The 18276-nt window shown below is 45.5% G+C and overlaps 1 protein-coding gene across 1 annotated transcript in view; it reads left to right on the top strand.

Moving 5' to 3' along the window:
• Positions 1–18276, top strand: part of LOC145339525 (glucose-6-phosphate exchanger SLC37A1-like) — an 80455-nt gene that overhangs the window by 29219 nt on the left and 32960 nt on the right. Inside the window, exons 6-11 of the mRNA XM_080184006.1 lie at positions 5788–5923; positions 7421–7497; positions 7586–7752; positions 11397–11434; positions 14957–15040; positions 17163–17312. Of these exons, the coding sequence (XP_080040132.1) occupies positions 5788–5923; positions 7421–7497; positions 7586–7752; positions 11397–11434; positions 14957–15040; positions 17163–17312 (652 nt within the window). The remainder of the gene's footprint in view (positions 1–5787; positions 5924–7420; positions 7498–7585; positions 7753–11396; positions 11435–14956; positions 15041–17162; positions 17313–18276) is intronic.

Genomic DNA, 18276 nt, shown 5'->3' with positions numbered 1-18276 from the left:
AACCTATCTACCCGTGACTTAAATATATTTAGCGAGGTAGCCTCCACTAAGAACATAAGAACGTAAGAAATAGGAGCAGGAGTAGGCCAACTAGCCCTTCGAGCCTGCCCCGCCATTCACTACTTCAACGGGCAGAGAATTCCAGAGATTCACCACCCTTTGAGTGAAGAAGTTCCTCCTCAACTCTGATCTAAACTGTCTCCCCCCGCCCCCCCTTATCTTGAGGCTGTGCTTTCTGGTCCTGCTGTCCTTTCTGTGCGGGAAGAGTCTCTCTACCTATAAATCTCCTCTGTACCCTTTCAATGGCTTCCACATCCTTCCTGTAATGAGGCGACTAGAACTGAGCACCGTGCTCCAAGTGAGGTTTGACCAGGGTCTTATAAAGCTGCAGCATTATCTCCTGACTCCTACACTCAGTTCCTCAATTGATGAAGGCCAGTACACCATACGCCTTCTTAACCACATCCTCCACCTGTGAGGCGGATTTAAGAGTCCAGTGAACCGGATCCCAAGATCCCTCTGATCTTCCACACTGCTAAGAGTCTTACCCTTAATATAATATTCCTTCATCCCGTTGGACCTGCCAAAATGAACCACCACACACTTACCCGGGTTGAAGTCCATCTGCCACTTCTCCACCCAGTTTTGCATCATAAGAACATAAGAAATAGGAGCAGGAGTAGGCCATCTAGCCCCTCGAGCCTGCTCCGCCATTCAATAAGATCATGGCTGATCTGAAGTGGATCAGTTCCACTTTCCCGCTTTCTCCCCATAACCCTTAATCCCCTTGCCTACCAAAAACTTATCTACCCGCGTCTTAAATATATTCAGCGAGGTAGCCTCCACCACCTCATCTATGTCACGCTGTATTGTTCTTTGTTCCGAACCAACAGTGTCCCAGAAACCACACTCCATACTGTTCTCAACTAAACAAACTAACAAACTACCCCTGTAACAAAAGAGAAACTTTAACAGAAGCTTAGACTCATCCATCCAAGAGTTAGCCAGGCCTGTGCCTTTTTATGGTGCTGGAACAGATCCCAAGTTATTCTGGATAGGCACTAAAACATTTAGTATAAGGTAGACAAAGTTTAGATTGAAGCTATTAGCGAAGAAAATAAAGCACCAGATTCCGCAGGTTTGTGAAAACACACACAGTGTGGCAGAGTTACCAAGCTTCTGCTGCCTTTTTAGATCTCCGGGTGGCTGTGGGGGTCACCTTTGTTAGTTTTTTTTCCCTCATTGAAGTCTGCTAACTGCAGCCCTTTTATTGCTTAGAGATTGTTTCTTTGTTCCTCTGGGACCTCTTCCTACCCTTGTCCCCTGTCCAGGACTCTTTTTTTAGGGCCTCTCGCCTCCCCCACTTTCCGGCCCCTCGCCTGCAGGGTGAAAGGATTGTACTTCACCCGGGATGTCCTTTAGCAGCTGAATAATCTCCCCAGTCACTGTCTGCTCCTGAGATCTCTGATATGAAGGATCAGTGTTGGTCCATCACTACTCTGCTGTTAACAATATCTTACGTTTGATGCAATATTCGAAGTGTTATCTCAGTGTGGTACGCTCGAGAATGTCAGAAAATAGAAAAGCAACTAACTGAAGGATAGCATGATCTAGAAATAAAATATAACCGTAAATACAAAAAACACAACAGTAAGAAATTCTATCTGTATTTCAAAACAAAAGCTAAAGATCTCAGTACTACATGAAGTACAAAGAACAACCCAGCACGGGAAACAGGCCCTTCGGCCCAACAAGCCCGCCCCGCCATTTCAACAGTGCATTTTCCTACACCTACCCTGCCCCGTGTGTATGTGAATGGTACCCCTAATGTAGCCAGATTCAGGGGAGAATAGTGTAGGGTCAATTTGGTACACCAATCAGCCTAAGAGCACATCTTTGGGGTGAGGGAGGAAACCGGAGCACCCGGAGGAAACCCACGCAACCACAGGGAGAATGCGCAAACTCCCACAGACACAGGCCCAAATCCATGTATCTGCACAGCAATCAGTGACAGTCACTGAGCTGTGGTGGTGCCCGTCTGCTGGTCCAGTATTAAGCACACACAACGACACGAAGTACTAGGCCACTCTCGAAACCTCCAAGAGCAGCCCACGCACAACCCACCGTGTGCATGCCCCTCATTTGACAACAAGGTGGACCGACACCTGTGGATTAAAAGAGACAAAACATTAACGTGATATTACATTTCCGGTGTCATCCCGAGGCTCTGACCCTTTTTAATACGGTTTTCTATAACCCTCCATCCCTGTTTCACTCATGTGCCTATCTAAGTAAACCTTAAACAAGTCCAACGTGCCTGCCTCCACCACCTTACTTGGTAGCGCATTCCATACCCCCACGACCCTCTGCGTGAAAAACCTTCCTCTAGTATCCAAATTATACTTCTCCCCCCCCTCACCCTTAGATCGTGACCTCTCATAATAGTCGTTTGAGGCAAATTGATGTATTTGAGTGGAAGTTTGACGAGCATGTGGCGAAAAACTGCAGCAGGCGACGGTGCAGAGGGACCTCGGGGTCCTTGTGCATGAGTTGCAAAAACCCAGCCTGCAGGTGCAGCAGGTGGTCAGGAAGGCGAATGGGATGCTGGCCTTCATAGCGAGGGGGATTGAATATAAAAGTAGGGAGGTCTTGCTGCAGCTGTATAGGGCACTGGTGAGGCTGCAGCTGGAGTACTGTGTGCAGTTTTGGGCGCCGCACCTGCGCAAAGATATTTTGGCCCTGGAGGGAGTGCAGAGGAGGTTTACTAGGCTGATACCGGAGTTGAGGGGGTTGAGCTATGAGGAGAGACTGAATAAACTAGGCTTGTACTCGTTAGAGTTTAGAAGAATGAGGGGAGATCTCATTGAGACGTATAAGATGATGAATGGGATGGATAAGATAGAGGTGGAAAGACTCTTCCCGCTCAAAAAAGACAGCAGGACTAGGGGGCACAGCCTCAAGATAAAGGGAGGGCAGTTTAGAACGGAGTTGAGGAGGATCTTCTTCACTCAAAGGGTGGTGAATCTCTGGAATTCTCTGCCCGTTGAAGTGGTGGAGGCTGCCTTGCTAAATATTTTTAAGAAGCGGGTTGATGGGTTTTTGATAAGAGAGGGGATTAAGGGTTATGGGGAGAGGGTGGGAAAGTGGAACTGAGCCACGACAGATCAGCCATGATCTTATTGAATGGCGGGGCAGGCTCGAAGGGCTAGATGGCCTACTCCTGCTCCTATTTCTTATGTTCTTATGTTCTTATAAATAACAAAGTTCTGCTGTTTGGATTAGATGACGTTGGGTGGGAAAAAATTGTGTGGAATGTGAACACTGACATAAACTAGTTGGTCTAAATGGCTTCTTTCATAATGTGAAATATTGTTTTATAATACTTTTGTGAAGCACCTTGGGACATTTAAGAAGTTTCTATAAGATCCCTCCAACACTTTTCTAAACTCTTGTGAATATAATCCCAACCGACTTAGTCTCTCCTCATGTGACAGACCTGCCATCCCAGGAATCAGCCTGGTAAACCTTCACTGTGCTCTGTCATAGCAAGGATTTCCTTCCTCAGGTAAGCATGGATAGAGGATTGGCTGTCTAATAGGAGGCAGAGAGTTGGTATCAATGGGTGCTATTCGGATTGGCGGTTGGTGAGTAGTGGAGTGCCGCAGGGATCAGTGCTGGGGCCTCAACTATTTACCATTTATATAGATGATCTGGAGGAGGGGGCTGAGTGTAGGGTGTCGAAATTTGCTGATGACATGAAGATGAGTGGAAAAGCAAATTGTGCGGAGGGTGTAGAAAGTCTGCAGAGAGATCTGGATAGGCTGAGTGAGTGGGCGAGGACCTGGCAGATGGAGTATAATGTTAGCAAGTGTGAGGTTATCCACTCTGGCAGAAATAATAGTAGGAGGGATTATTATTTAAGGGTGAAAAGCTGCAGCGTGCTACGGTGCAGAGGGACCTGGGGGTCCTTGTGCATGAGTCGCAAAAACCCAGTCTGCAGGTGCAGCAGGTGATCAAGAAGGTGAATGGGATGCGAGAGGGATAGAATATAAAAGTAGGGAGGTCTTGCTGTAACTGTACAGGGTACTGGTGAGGCCGCAGCTGGAGTACTGTATGCAGTTTTGGTCACCACACTTGCGAAAGGATATTTTGGCCTTGGAGGGAGTGCAGAGGAGGTTCACTAGGCTGATACCGGAGATGAGGGGGTTGGCCTATGAAGAGAGACTAAATAGACTGGGTCTGTACTCGTTGGAGGGGGGATCTTATAGAGACATATAAGATAATGAAGGGGATGGATAGGGTAGAGGTAGAGAGATTCTTCCCGCTTAGAAAGGACAGCAGGACTAGAGGGCACAGCCTCAAGATAAAGGGGGGGCAGTTTAGAATGGAGTTGAGGAGGAACTTCTTCACTCAAAGGGTGGTGAATCTCTGGAATTCTCTGCCCATTGAAGTGGTGGAGGCTACCTCGCTAAATATTTTTAAGACGCGGATTGATGGGTTTTTGATAAGCGAGGGGATTAAGGGTTATGGGGAGAGGGCAGGAATGTGGAACTGAGCCACGACAGATCAGCCATGATCTTATTGAATGGCGGGGCAGGCTAGATGGCCTACTTCTGCTCCTATTTCCTATGTTCTTATGTGAGTTACTCACCATAGGATTCTCACACAGTATTTATGTAGCTGTCTAGTTCAGTTTCTGGTCAATGGTAACTCCTAGGATGTTGATAATAGGGGGATTCAAGATGGTAATGCCATTACATTGAGTGTCAGTGAGCAGGTTATTGCTGCTTGATAGTGGTGTTGATGACCCCTTCCAAATGATTGAGAGTGAACAGATGGGCCGGGTTGGATTTGTCCTGTTTTTTGTGTACAGGATATACCTGGGCAATTTTCCACATTGCTGGGCAGATGAAGATGTTTTGGTGTAATGGAAGAGCTTGGCTCATGGCTCGGCAAGATCTGGAGCTCAAGCCTTCGGCACTATTGCTGGAATATTGTCAGGGCCTATTGCTGTTGCAGTATTCTGTGCCTTTAGCCATTTCTTGATATCACGTGGAGTGAATCGAATTAGCTGAAGACCATCATCTGTGATGTTGGAGACCTCCAGGGGAGGCAGAGATGATTGTTCACACAGCACTCCTATCTGAGGAATATCGCGAATATTTCAGCCTTGTCTATTTCACTGATGTGCTGGGCTCCTGCATCACTGAGGATGGGGATATTTGTGGAGCCTCCTCCCCCAGTCCACCACCATTCACAGCTGGGTGTGGCAGGACTGCAGAGCTTAGACCTATTCTGTTAACCATGGAATTGCTTAGCTCTATCGCAGGCTGCTTCTGCTATTTGACATACAAGTAGTCCCGTGTTGTAGCTTCACCAGGTTAATACCTTAGTTTCAGGTATGGCTGGTGCAGCTCCTGGCATGTCCTCCTGCACTCTCCATTGAATGAAGGAAGGGGTTTTCATGGTCATAATGAACCAAGATTTAAACATCATTTAAAATTTTCTTGTGATCCAGAAACTACTGTTGACTGTGAAGAAAGTCTAAACCAGTTTTAAATGTCCTATTACTGTTTGGAATCTGTGCTCGAGTTTCCTACTCTAGCAGTTTACTGCAAAATAATATTCCTAATGGTTGCTCTTTTGATTTATTTGCAGATCTGCAGTTTTCTTACACAACCCAGTGTGTATAAATATCTGACCTTCCCATTGTCCTCTCCTCCCCAATCCATCACTTTCCCCTCTATCTTTGACCTTTAAAGAGAGTTTTTTTTCTTTGTTTGGCAGTGGTATAATTGGAGAACGTTTATCTATTCGATTATACCTCACATTTGGGATGCTGAGCAGTGGTTTATTCACCGTACTATTTGGCCTGGGATACTTTTATAATATCCACAATTTACAGTACTACATACTTATTCAGGTCAGTATCCAACCTTCCTTTAAATACAGAAGGAAGCATTGTGTGAAAGAAAGATTGTTTTTGAACAAGCAGGATGTATCTGCAGAGCATTGAGGTATTACTCGGGTGACTGGAGATGCTGCAGTAGCTGTTGTGTGGGGGTATTGGGGTGGGAATGTCAGGGATGGAGTCGAAGTGAGGCGGTGCCGGCCTCTGTGTGTGTGTGTGTGTGTGTGTGTGTGTGTGTGTGTGTGTGTGTTGGTGGGGTTGGGGAGGGCGTGGCAGCCTGCTTGGGGGGGTGAGGGAGTGTCACCCTGCGAGGTGATGGGGGGGGCGCCGTCCTGCTTTTGAGGGGGGGGGGGGTCGCGGGCAGGCAGGGGGGTGAGGATGTTGGGGTGAGGGAGTGTCGGGATTGAGGTAGGGATGTTGATGGGGGTGATGTGGATTCTCTTGGTGATCATCAAACAAACCCCCGCCCCAATCTCTCCCTTCTTAGATTGATTCCTGGAACAAAGGACTTGTTTTAGGCCTATCCTCACTGGAGTTTAAAGGAATGAGGGGAGATCTATCTGAGGTGTATAAGATGCTGAAGGGGATTGACAGAGTAACATAGAGAGGATGCTTCCCCTTGTTAGACATTCTAGATCGAGAAGCCTTAATTTTAGGCTAAGGGGTGGCAGATTTAAAAGAGAGCCGAGGAGGAATTACTTTACTGAGAGGGTTGTAAATCTGTGGAATTCTCTAGCCCAGAGTGCAATGGATGCCAGGTCACTAAACAAATTTGAGGAGATAGAGAGGTTTTTAATTAGCCAAAGGTGAAGGGTTATGGGGAGTGTGCAGAAAGGTGAAGATGAGATCAGCTGTGATCACATTGTATGGCAAAGCCAGGCATGAGGGACTGCATTCTCTCTCGCTCTCTCTCTATCCCTCTTCTCTCTCCTTTTACACTCTCTTTCACATTTACCATGTTTCTCTTGCTCTGTTTCCCCTTTTTCTCTATCTGTTGCTCTGTCTCTCCCTCTACTCTTGTTGCTACATTCCCTCCCACTTTCTCTTCCTCCTGAGCCAGTTACCCCTCTTTCTCACAGCTTAAGCCTTGATTTTGAATGCTGCTTTGCCACTGAGTCGCCAATTGCTCTCGCCATAGATTAATCAGGACCTCGTGTCAGAGAGGAGTCTGCTGCAATTTTGAGGCATCCTTTGTGCCCGAGTTGTCTGTGACGGCTGCTGCCCTTTTGCCAGAACTCTCCAGTTCAAAATTAAAGCAGGAACCAGTTTATAATTCATTAATGTCAAATTAAATGTGACCCATGGGGGATTTTTTTTTGTGTAGCAATCCTGAGAAGGAGTTGATGATGATTTTAAACATTAAACGTTGCAGGATATGAACTAAAATGAGATTTTCCCAGCTCTGATTAGACCAGAGATTGTGGTTCTGCCATGCCTCCCTAATCCATCGCAAAATGCAGCTAATTCAGGCCGGCACTGATGGGAATGGAATTCTGTTTGACTTTCTAGGTTGCTAATGGCTTGGTGCAGACCACTGGTTGGCCGAGCGTTGTGGCCTGTATTGGAAACTGGTTTGGAAAAGGAAAGTAAGTCGCTGACTTTGGCCATTTCAGAATATTTATGTTTTTGTTTCTGGCATTGAGCTTATCGGATTGTTTTGTGTGTGTGTGACAGGAGGGGCCTGATCATGGGAATCTGGAATTCTCACACCTCAGTGGGGAACATCCTGGGCTCGTTGATAGCTGGCTACTGGGTCTCCAGCTGTTGGGGAATGTCCTTCGTGGTACCAGGACTCATTGTTGCCCTGATGGGAGTCATTTGTTTCCTCTTCCTTATTGAACGTGAGTATTTATAAAACTATAGGAATGAAACACAATCATCTGTTGAAAGAATTCCCTGAATAACTGCTGGATGACTTCCTGCCTCTGAACACTGTGAAACCATTTTACTTATCTTTTAATTCACATATAGCCTACACATATTTGCTAATACTGCAATGTGAATATCTTGAAATTCCAAAGTTTCCTCTCTCTCTCTCTCAGGAATGGGGTGTTGTTCTGTTTCTAAACTTCTCATTACACTGTCCCCCATCAAACACTCCCAGGACAGGTACAGCACGGGGTCAGATATAGAGTAAAGCTCCCTCTACACTGTCCCCCATCAAACACTCCCAGGACAGGTACAGCACGGGGTTAGATACAGAGTAAAGCTCCCTCTACACTGTCCCCCCCATCAAACACTCCCAGTACAGGTACAGCACGGGGTTAGATACAGAGTAAAGCTCCCTCTACACTGTCCCCATCAAACACTCCCAGGACAGGTACAGCACGGGGTTAGATACAGAGTAAAGCTCCCTCTACACTGTCCCCCCCATCAAACACTCCCAGGACAGGTACAGCACGGGGTTAGATACAGAGTAAAGCTCCCTCTACACTGTCCCCCCCATCAAACACTCCCAGGACAGGTACAGCACGGGGTTAGATACAGAGTAAAGCTCCCTCTACACTGTCCCCATCAAACACTCCCAGGACAGGTACAGCACGGGGTTAGATACAGAGTAAAGCTCCCTCTACACTGTCCCCATCAAACACTCCCAGGACAGGTACAGCACGGGGTTAGATACAGAGTAAAGCTCCCTCTACACTGTCCCCATCAAACACTCCCAGGACAGGTACAGCACGGGGTTCGATACAGAGTAAAGCTCCCTCTACACTGTCCCCCATCAAACACTCCCAGGACAGGTACAGCACGGGGTTAGATACAGAGTAAAGCTCCCTCTACACTGTCCCCCATCAAACACTCCCAGGACAGGTACAGCACGGGGTTAGATACAGAGTAAAGCTCCCTCTACACTGTCCCCATCAAACACTCCCAGGATAGGTACAGCACGGGGTTAGATACAGAGTAAAGCTCCCTCTACACTGTCCCCCATCAAACACTCCCAGGACAGGTACAGCACGGGGTTAGATACAGAGTAAAGCTCCCTCTACACTGTCCCCATCAAACACTCCCAGGACAGGTACAGCACGGGGTTCGATACAGAGTAAAGCTCCCTCTACACTGTCCCCCATCAAACACTCCCAGGACAGGTACAGCACGGGGTTAGATACAGAGTAAAGCTCCCTCTACACTGTCCCCCATCAAACACTCCCAGGACAGGTACAGCACGGGGTTCGATACAGAGTAAAGCTCCCTCTACACTGTCCCCCATCAAACACTCCCAGGACAGGTACAGCACGGGGTTAGATACAGAGTAAAGCTCCCTCTACACTGTCCCCATCAAACACTCCCAGGACAGGTACAGCACGGGGTTAGATACAGAGTAAAGCTCCCTCTACACTGTCCCCATCAAACACTCCCAGGACAGGTACAGAACATAGAACATTACAGCGCAGTACAGACCCTTCGGCCCTCAATATTGCACCGACCTGTGAAACCAATCTAAAGCCCGTCTAACCTACACTATTCCGATATCATCCATATGCTTGTCCAATGACCATTTAAATGCCTTTAATTTTGGCAAGTCCCCCACTTTACACTTTTCCGTATTAAACTCCATTTGCCACCTCTCAGCCCAGCTCTGCAGCTTATCTATATCCCTCTGCAAACTGTAACATCCATCCTCACTGTCTACAACTCCTCTGACTTTGGTGTCGTCCGCAAATTTACTAATCCATCCTTCTACACCCTCATCTAGGTCATTTATAAAAATGACAAACAGCAGTGGCCCCAAAACACATCCCTGAGGTACACCACTTGTAACTGAACTCCAGGTTGAATATTTCCCATCAACCACCACCCTCTGTCTTCTATCAGCTAGCCAATTCCTGATCCAAACTGCTAAATCACCCTCAATCCCATGCATCTGCATTTTCTGCAATAGCCTACCATGGGGAACCTTATCAAACTCTTTACTGAAATCAATATAAAGAGAACAAAGAACAAAAACAGCCCGGGAAACAGGCCCTTCGGCCCAACGAGCCCGCACCGCCATTTTAACATTACCAGCCCCCCTCCACCCATGACCCTTATCTATGTTTGTGGCATTCCACATTGAGGGAAAACTAATTTAGGGACAAAATTAGGACAAAATTACACCACATCAACTGCCTTACCCTTATCCACCTCTTTGGTCACCTTTTCAAAAAACTCGATAAGGTTTGTGAGGCACGAGCTACCCTTCACAAAACCGTGTTGACTATCCCTAATCAAATTATTCCTTTCTCTTATACTCCTTTCCAAAACTTTACCCACAACAGAAGTAAGGCTCACTGGTCTATAATTACCAGGGTTGTCTCTACCCCTCTTCTTGAACAAGGGGACAACATTTACTATCCTCCAGTCTTCCAGCACTTTTCTTGTGAACAATGATGACCTAAAGATCAAAGCCAAAGGCTCTGCAATCTCCTCCCAAAGAATCCTAGGGTAAATCCCATCCGGCCCAGGGGACTTATCTATTTTCATACTTTCCAGAATTGCTAACACCTCCTCCTTTTGAACCTCAATCCCGTCTAGTCTAATAGCCTGTATCTCAGTATTCTCCTTGACAACACTGTCTTTTTCCTGTGTGAATACAGACTAAAAAATATTCATTTAGTGCCTCTCTTTGGACTCCACACACAACTTCCCACTACTGTCCTTGACTGGCCCTAATCTTACCCCAGTCATTCTTTTATTCCTGACATACCTATAGAAAGCTTTAGGGTTTTCCTTGATCTTACCTGCCAAAGACTTCTCATGTCCTCTCCTGGCTATTCTTAGCTCTCTCTTTAGGTCCTTCCTGGCTAACTTGTAACTCTCAAGCACCCTAACTGAGCCTTCACGTCTCATCTTTACGTAAGTCTCCTTCTTCCTCTTCACAAGCAATTCAACTTCATTAGTACACCACAGTTCCCTCGCTCGATCACTTCCTCCCTGCCTGACAGGTACGTACTTATCAAGGACACGCAGTAGCTGTCCCTTAAATAAGCTCCACATTTCAGTTGTGCCCATCCCCTGCAGTTTCCTTCTACATCCTATGCACCCTAAATCTCACCTATTAGCATCATAATTTCCTTTTCCCCAGCTATAACCCTTGCCCAGTGGTATATACGTATCCCTTTCCATCACTAATGTAAACATGGTGTTAGATACAGAGGCAGCTCCCTCTCCAGTTTTGTTATCAACCATTCTTGACCCCTGAATGAAATTGCCCATTAGATTTATTCTTTTGCAACAGGCCCACGTTCCTCTTGCAACTGAATGAACGTTGTCCTGGATAGGTGATGAATGTGTTATCCTTCTGGTCTGAGCAGCAAGCTGTGAAAAGCCAGTGGGAGTGGCTGCTCTGCCCAGACACTCCCACTGTTCTCAACAGATTCTAACTTTTCAATTTTAATATTATAACTATGATAAATGATGAGTGGCCACCGTTTTGAGTGCCTGTTGACAAGAATCTCCCAGCCTATCTCCTCTTGTATTAACTTCTCCTTTCTCACTTCTTTAGATCCACAGGATGTAAAATGCACTCTCGGCCGAGCCCAGGTGAGAACTCCTTGAAAATTGCACGTTTGATGTCACAAGTAAAAATGTTTCACCATTTTCAGCACTCTTAGAGTCATAGAATCCCTACAGTGCAGGAGGCGACCATTTGGCCCATCAAGTCTACATTGACAACAACCCCACCCAGGCCCTAGTCCCACAACCCCACATATTTACCCCGTTAATCCCTCTTATCTATGCGTCCTGGGACACAAAGGGACAATTTAGCATGGCCAATCCATATAACCTACATGTTTTCGGACTGTGGGAGGGAACTGAAGCTCCCAGAGGAAACCCATGCAGACACTGGGAGAATGTGCAAACTCCACACAGACAGTGACCCAAGCTGGGAATTGAACCTGGGTCCCTGGCACTGAGAGGCAGCAGTGCTAACCACTGTGTCACCCTGTCGTCCCAGTCTTCATTCAATGTTTTCACTGTCTCACCCATAACAACCAGTGAGGAGTTCTCACATTAACTCAAAATCCCTCAGTGTAAAGTTTATTTATTAGTCACAAGTATGCTTACATTAACACTGCAGTAAAGTCACTGTGAAAATCCCCTAGTCGCCACACTCTGTTGCCTGATCAGGTACACTGAGGGAGAATCTAGCATGCCCAATGCACCTAACCAGCACATCTTTCAGACCCGGAGGAAACCCACGCAGACATGGGGAGAGCGTGTAGATTGCCCACAGACAGTGACCCAAGCCAGGAATCGAACCCAGCCGTGGCACTGCAAGGTAGCAGTGCTAATCTCTGTGCCATCCCACTATGCTGCCCCAATGTTGAAAGATCATTTTTTTTCTGGTCTTAGATAACTCTGGCATGGGGAAAAGATTCTTACAATCTACCCTATCTATGCCTCTCATTTTATATACCTTTATCAGACATCCCCCTGAGCCTCCCCTGCTCCAGGGAAATCAAGCCCAGCCTATCCAGTCTCTCCTCTTCACTGAAGCTTTCCATCCCAGGCAGCAATCAGGTGAACCTCCTCTGCACCCTCTCCAAGAACTGTCCTTCTGATTGTGTGGCGATCAGAACCTCACAATATTCCACCTGTGGCCTAACCAATGTTTAATGAAGTTGTACGTCGACCTCCCTGCTCCTCTATTCTAAACACTGGCTAGTAAGGGCAAGCGTTCTGTATGCCTTCTTCACCACCCTATCTACCTGTGTTGCCACCTTCAGAGGTCCATGGACTTGTACACCAAAGTCCCTTTGTTCCTTAATACTTAATACTAGGGACCTACTGTTCATTGTGTAAATCTTATCCTTATTAGACCTCCCAAAATACATCACCTCATACTTATCAGGATTAAATTCCATCCTCTGTTGCTGTGCCTAGCTGATCAATATCAGTCTGTAGCCTAAGTCTGCCCTCCTCACTATCATCAATACCACCAATTTTGTGTCATCTGCTAACTTACTCACACCCATGTCATTAAGTGAATAACGAGTAGTAAAGGTCCCCTAGTAATTGACTCTTCCACCCTGGGAAAAAGCTTCTGACTATCCACTCTGTCCATGCCTCTCGTAATCTTGTAGACTTCTATCAGGTCTCCCCTCAACCTCCGTCGTTCCAGTGAGAACAAACCAAGTTTCTCCAACCTCTCCTCATAGCTAATGCCCTCCATACCAGGCAACATCCTGGGAAATCTTTTCTGTACCCTCTCCAAAGCCTCCACATCCTTCTGGTAGTGTGGCGACCAGAATTGAACACTATATTCCAAGTGCGGCCTAACTAAGGTTGTATAAAGCTGCAACATGACTTGCCAATTTTTAACTCAGTGCCCCGGCCGGTGAAGGCAAGCACACCGTATGCCTTCTTAACTACCTTCTCCACCTGCATTGCTACTGTCAGTGACCTGTGTACCTGTACACCCAGATCCCTCTGCCTATCAATACTCTTTAGGGTTTTGCCTGTATATTTCCTATCTGTATTGGACCTTCCAAAATGCATTCCCTCACATTTGTCCGGATCACTGGGAGGCGATGACTAAGTGGTTATCATGAGACTATTAATCAGGAAATCCAACAAGCCCATCTTGTGCACTATGGAGAAGGAAATGAAAGATTGCAGAATGTAGTGTTACAGTCATAGCTAGAGTGTAGAGAAAAGTCAACTTAATGCAAGATAAGTCCATTCAAAATCTGACAGCAGTGGGGAAGAAATTGTTCTTGAGTTGGTTCGTATGTGACCTCAGACTTTTGTATCTTTTTCCTGATAGAAGAAGGTGGAAGAGAGAATGTCCAGGGTGCATGGGGTCCTTAATTATACCGGCTGCTTTACTGAGGCAGCGGGAAGTGTAGACAGAGTCAATGGATGGGAGGCTGGTTTGCCTGATAAACTGGGCTTCTTTCACAACCCTTTTCTTGGGGTTTTTATAGTTCCTTGTGGTCTTGGGCAGAGCGGGAGCCATGCCAAGCCATGACACAACCAGAAAGAATGCTTTCTATGGTGCATCTATAAACGTTGGAGAGAATCATGGCAGACGTACCAAATTTCCTTCGTCTTCTGAGAAAGTAAAGGCATTGGTGGACTTTCTTAACTATAGTGTTGGTGTGGTGGGACCAGGACGGTGTTGGTGATCCGGACAGCTGAAAACTTGAAGCTCTCGACTCTTTCTACTTCATTCCCATTGATGTAGACAGGGGCATGTCCTTCCTGAAGTCAATGACAATCTCCTTCGTTTTGTTGATATTGAGAGGAGAGATTATTGTGGCTGCACCAGTTCACCAGATTCTCTATCTCATTCCTGTACTCTGTCTCATCACTGTTTGAGATCCAACCCACTATGGCGGTACCATCAACAAACTGGAAAATCGAGTTGGAGGGGAATTTGGCCACACAGTCATTGGTGTATAGGGAGTATAGAAGGGAGCTGAGAACACAGCCTTGTGGGGCACCGGTGTTGAGGATGATTGAGGAGGAGGTGTTGTTGCCTATCCTTACTGATTGTGGTCTGTGAGTTAGGAAATCTAGGATCCAGACGCAGAGGGAGGTGCTGAGGCCCAGGCCATTAGTTTGGAGATGAGTTTTGTAGGAACTTCAGTTCAGATATCTTCTTGTATTAAAATACAATTTTCAAATTGTGGTGATAGCTTGTCCAAATTTCTGTTTGGGATTTGGGCAGTCCAGCAATTACCATCTGCCTTTTCATAGCACAATCCACAAGGAGATATTGGGAGAGATGTCCCAAAGCTTGGTTAAAGAGAGAGATTTTAAGAACCATTCTGAAACAGGAGAGAAATTTAAGGAGGTTTAGGAAAGGAATTCTAGAATTAAGGTCTCCACATATGAAGATATGGATATTAACCTGTGCTAAATAACGGGCAACATAAATTGGGAGTACAAGAGGCTGGAATTGGAGGGTTTTGGGGCTGGAAGGGGTTACAGAGATGAGGAGAGGCTCTGGAGGAATGGTGGGGAATGTGAGTGAGAGCAATGTATCTACGGTGGGCATTCGAACACACTGCGTTCTTGGGTCGATAAATTTTTCTCCTTGTGTTTGATTGTCCACAGAAACCATCCAAGGATTTGAATGGATGGAATGGATTTAAACAGAAATGCCAACTTTATAAAAGTAGTCGAAGTGACTCAATTATGGTAAGTAAAATTGCAGTGGCCTTTTATTTTGTTAATTTACTGCTCAGGTACAGAGCTGAACTCTGGATCAGCTGACCCTCCAAAGCAGTGTGTGCAATGAAGCAGGAAAGCAGGTTTGTCTTATTCAGGACAAGCTCCTTGCTGTGTGGCTGCTCCAGGCAAAAATCTACACCCCTCCCTGGTACACTGTATTTCCCCAACCATAGCCAACTACTTCCTTAATCTTGTGTTAGAATATCAGTGTTCTTACTTATAACTTAATCCTCAAATCAGTAAGGTTCATTTACATTGAATTATGTCAAATATGTGGAGGCAAGGGATCAAATTTTGGAAGATATGGTAAATTAAAGAGTACAGGTAAGGGTGGAGAGAAAGGTATGAATGTGGAAAATGATCAGCAGACCCTGACAGGAAAGGACAGAGTATAAATCTAAAATTAAAACAGCTGCTTGATTGGCACCCTGTCCACAAATACTCCCTCCCTCCCAACAATGGCAGCGTGTGCCACCTACAAGATGCACTGCAGGAATTTGCCAAGGCTGCTTAGGCAGCACCTTCCAATGACCACTACCATCTCGAAGGATAAAGGCAGCAGATACCTGGGAGGTGCATCATCAGAAGATGCCACTCACCATGCTGACTTGGAAATATATCACCATTCCTTCACTGTCACTGGGTCAGAATCCTGGAACCGCCTCCCTGACAGCACTGTGAGTGTACCTACACCTGATGGACTGCAGTGGCTCATTAACACAGCTCATCACCACCTTTTGAAGGGATGGGCAATAAATGCTGCTCTAACTGGTGACACCCAGATCCCATCAATTAATTTTAAGAAAGTAGCAGCTGAACAGGGTTTTATGCGGGTTTAACATAATCACCTTGCTCTTGTCCTCAATGCACTTGTTAATAAAACCTAGGATGTTTTCTGCTTGTTTAACCACACTCTCAGCTATGTGTTGTATCTCTTTCTGACTCTGAAACTTACTGTCATGGAGAATGTCTCAAATGTGTTCCAGAAACTCATTGGTTTCACTACACGAGTTATGTTCCTTCTCCCAGTCTTGTTAAACTTACAATCACTCATTTTAATGATACTGTTATGGTTTTGCAATTTTCTTAAATCCATCTTTAGAACACCCCCATCCACAAAACTGCATCACTACACTCGGTGGCACAATGTATTTATTCAGTTTAGAAATTTACATCCTTTGCTATTTCTTCAGTCTGCACTATTTCCACTGACCAATCGCATTTCCTTCCTTCCAGTTCTAATTGTATCTATTACAATTTCACTGTCCTTTCTGAAGATCTTATGGCCTCAAGTATTTATCTCTGAGTTTTGTGAAGCCTGTAACCAGGTGTCCATGTGACTGCTACATTCTGTACCCTTTCACTGAACATTTGCATCTAACTCAGTTGTTTTCTATACATAGAACATAGAACATTACAGCGCAGTACAGGCCCTCAATGTTGCGCCGACCAGTGGAACCAATCTAATGACCCTCTAACCTAAACTACTCCAATGTGATCCACATGCCTATCCACTGACCATTTGAACGCCTGACTTCACCTTATTGCTTTGTACAGCTCCTAGGCAATATCATTGAAAGGTACTTTGGGGAAGTGCCACGACTTGGGGACTGGAGACAGGCTGGTGGTGGTATCTTTGTTCCCTGCAGGATGTTGAGAATTGTGCAGCTTCCACAGTCAGTTTCTGTCTGGTGCCTGTCATTGCACTGCCTTTCTTCAAGAGAAAGTTTTGCAGTTTGTCATGGTGTAGTTTGGAACCTCTGAGCATGGATTGCTGGTTGAGTTCATTAACGTTATGCTGCCTTGCCCTCCAGGCATATGCTCAGTTCCACAGTTCTTAAAGTAACAAAGTGATCAGAGAACAAACACGTTTTTGAAATTGCTGAGGTCAGAAGTAGAAAGGCAAAATACTGAGCTTACAAAGAGCCGACAGTGAAAACGATGAAATTGGGTAACTCTTTCTCACAGTGGGTCCCACTGAATATCTCTGGCACCTTCTGTTAATTTATGTGGATTAATTATTGTTTTATTTAATTTGAAACTTTTGATAATGTCTTCCTTTTCCATTTAATTTTAAAAATCAACACAGGATCCAGAACGAGAACGCTTTTTGAAGGACAGTGATGATAGGATTTTGGCCAAATCCAGTGGTTTATTGAGCGGTCATATTGTTGTGGTCAGCACTGAGAGGGGAAATTCTCCAGCAGCAATCAGCTTCTTTGCAGCCTTGAAAATCCCTGTGAGTATCTGTCCACAATCAGGCCATTCGATATGGTGGCTGCAACTGATGAGAAATATTGCTTTCCTTCATTGATCTGACATTGTGATATTGTCCCAGTGTTCGAGGTACAAACCTCAACTCAAATTGCAATTCTCTCAATGTGATGATCAGAAATCCAACTCCTTCCCAGATCCAAGTTCTTCTGATTCTTCTGGAAAGAGCAAAGAATTCACTCTCCACATGTAACAGAGAACTCAAAGGCTTCATAATGATAATTTGGGGTGTATTTTAATTGTAACACCATCTGGTTATACTGGTCAAATTTCATCCTTCCACTGCTGCAAGTTCATAGGAACAGATGGAGACCATTCAGCCCCTTGACTCTGTCCTGCTGTCAATCAGTGAGATCAGAGCTGCCCTCTGTCTGAACTCCATGTCCCTGAATACCGGCAATCGATTGATTTTAGTTTTAACATTTACAGTTTGATCTAACATCAGTTGCTATTTGTGGGAGAGAAACTTCTACCAGCTATTGTGTAGAAATGTTTCCTCAATTCACACTGGAAAGATCAATTTCGCATTTTTCCACTAATCTGCATAGTCCTAGTTCAGGAGAAATCATTTCTCTCTACGTTCCCCAACGTCTTCCCTTTAATATTTTCAAATTTGGATTAAATCACCCCTTTACCGTTTCAATTTCAGGGAATACAACCCTCATTTATGTAATCTTTTCTTGTAGCTTAAACCTGTGGAGTCCAGCTTTCATTCTGGTAAATCTACATTGCACTCCCTTCCCAGTCAGTATATCCTTCCCAAGATAAAACAAATCCTGGGAAAACTCAGCAGGTCCGGCAGCATCTGTGGAGAAGGAAACAGAGTTAATGTTTCTCATCCAATACGGATCTTTTCCAGAACTCGGAAACATTAGCTTTGTTTTCCTCTCCACAGATGCTGCTAGAACTGCTGAATTTTCCCAGCATTT

The sequence above is a fragment of the Carcharhinus amblyrhynchos genome, unplaced genomic scaffold (genome assembly GCF_965287045.1).
Source record: "Carcharhinus amblyrhynchos unplaced genomic scaffold, sCarAmb.v2.hapA scaffold_515, whole genome shotgun sequence".
In the NCBI taxonomy this organism is placed as follows: Eukaryota; Metazoa; Chordata; class Chondrichthyes; order Carcharhiniformes; family Carcharhinidae; genus Carcharhinus; species Carcharhinus amblyrhynchos.
Note: the sequence above shows the minus strand (reverse complement) of the source record. Positions and strands in the feature narration are given on the sequence as shown.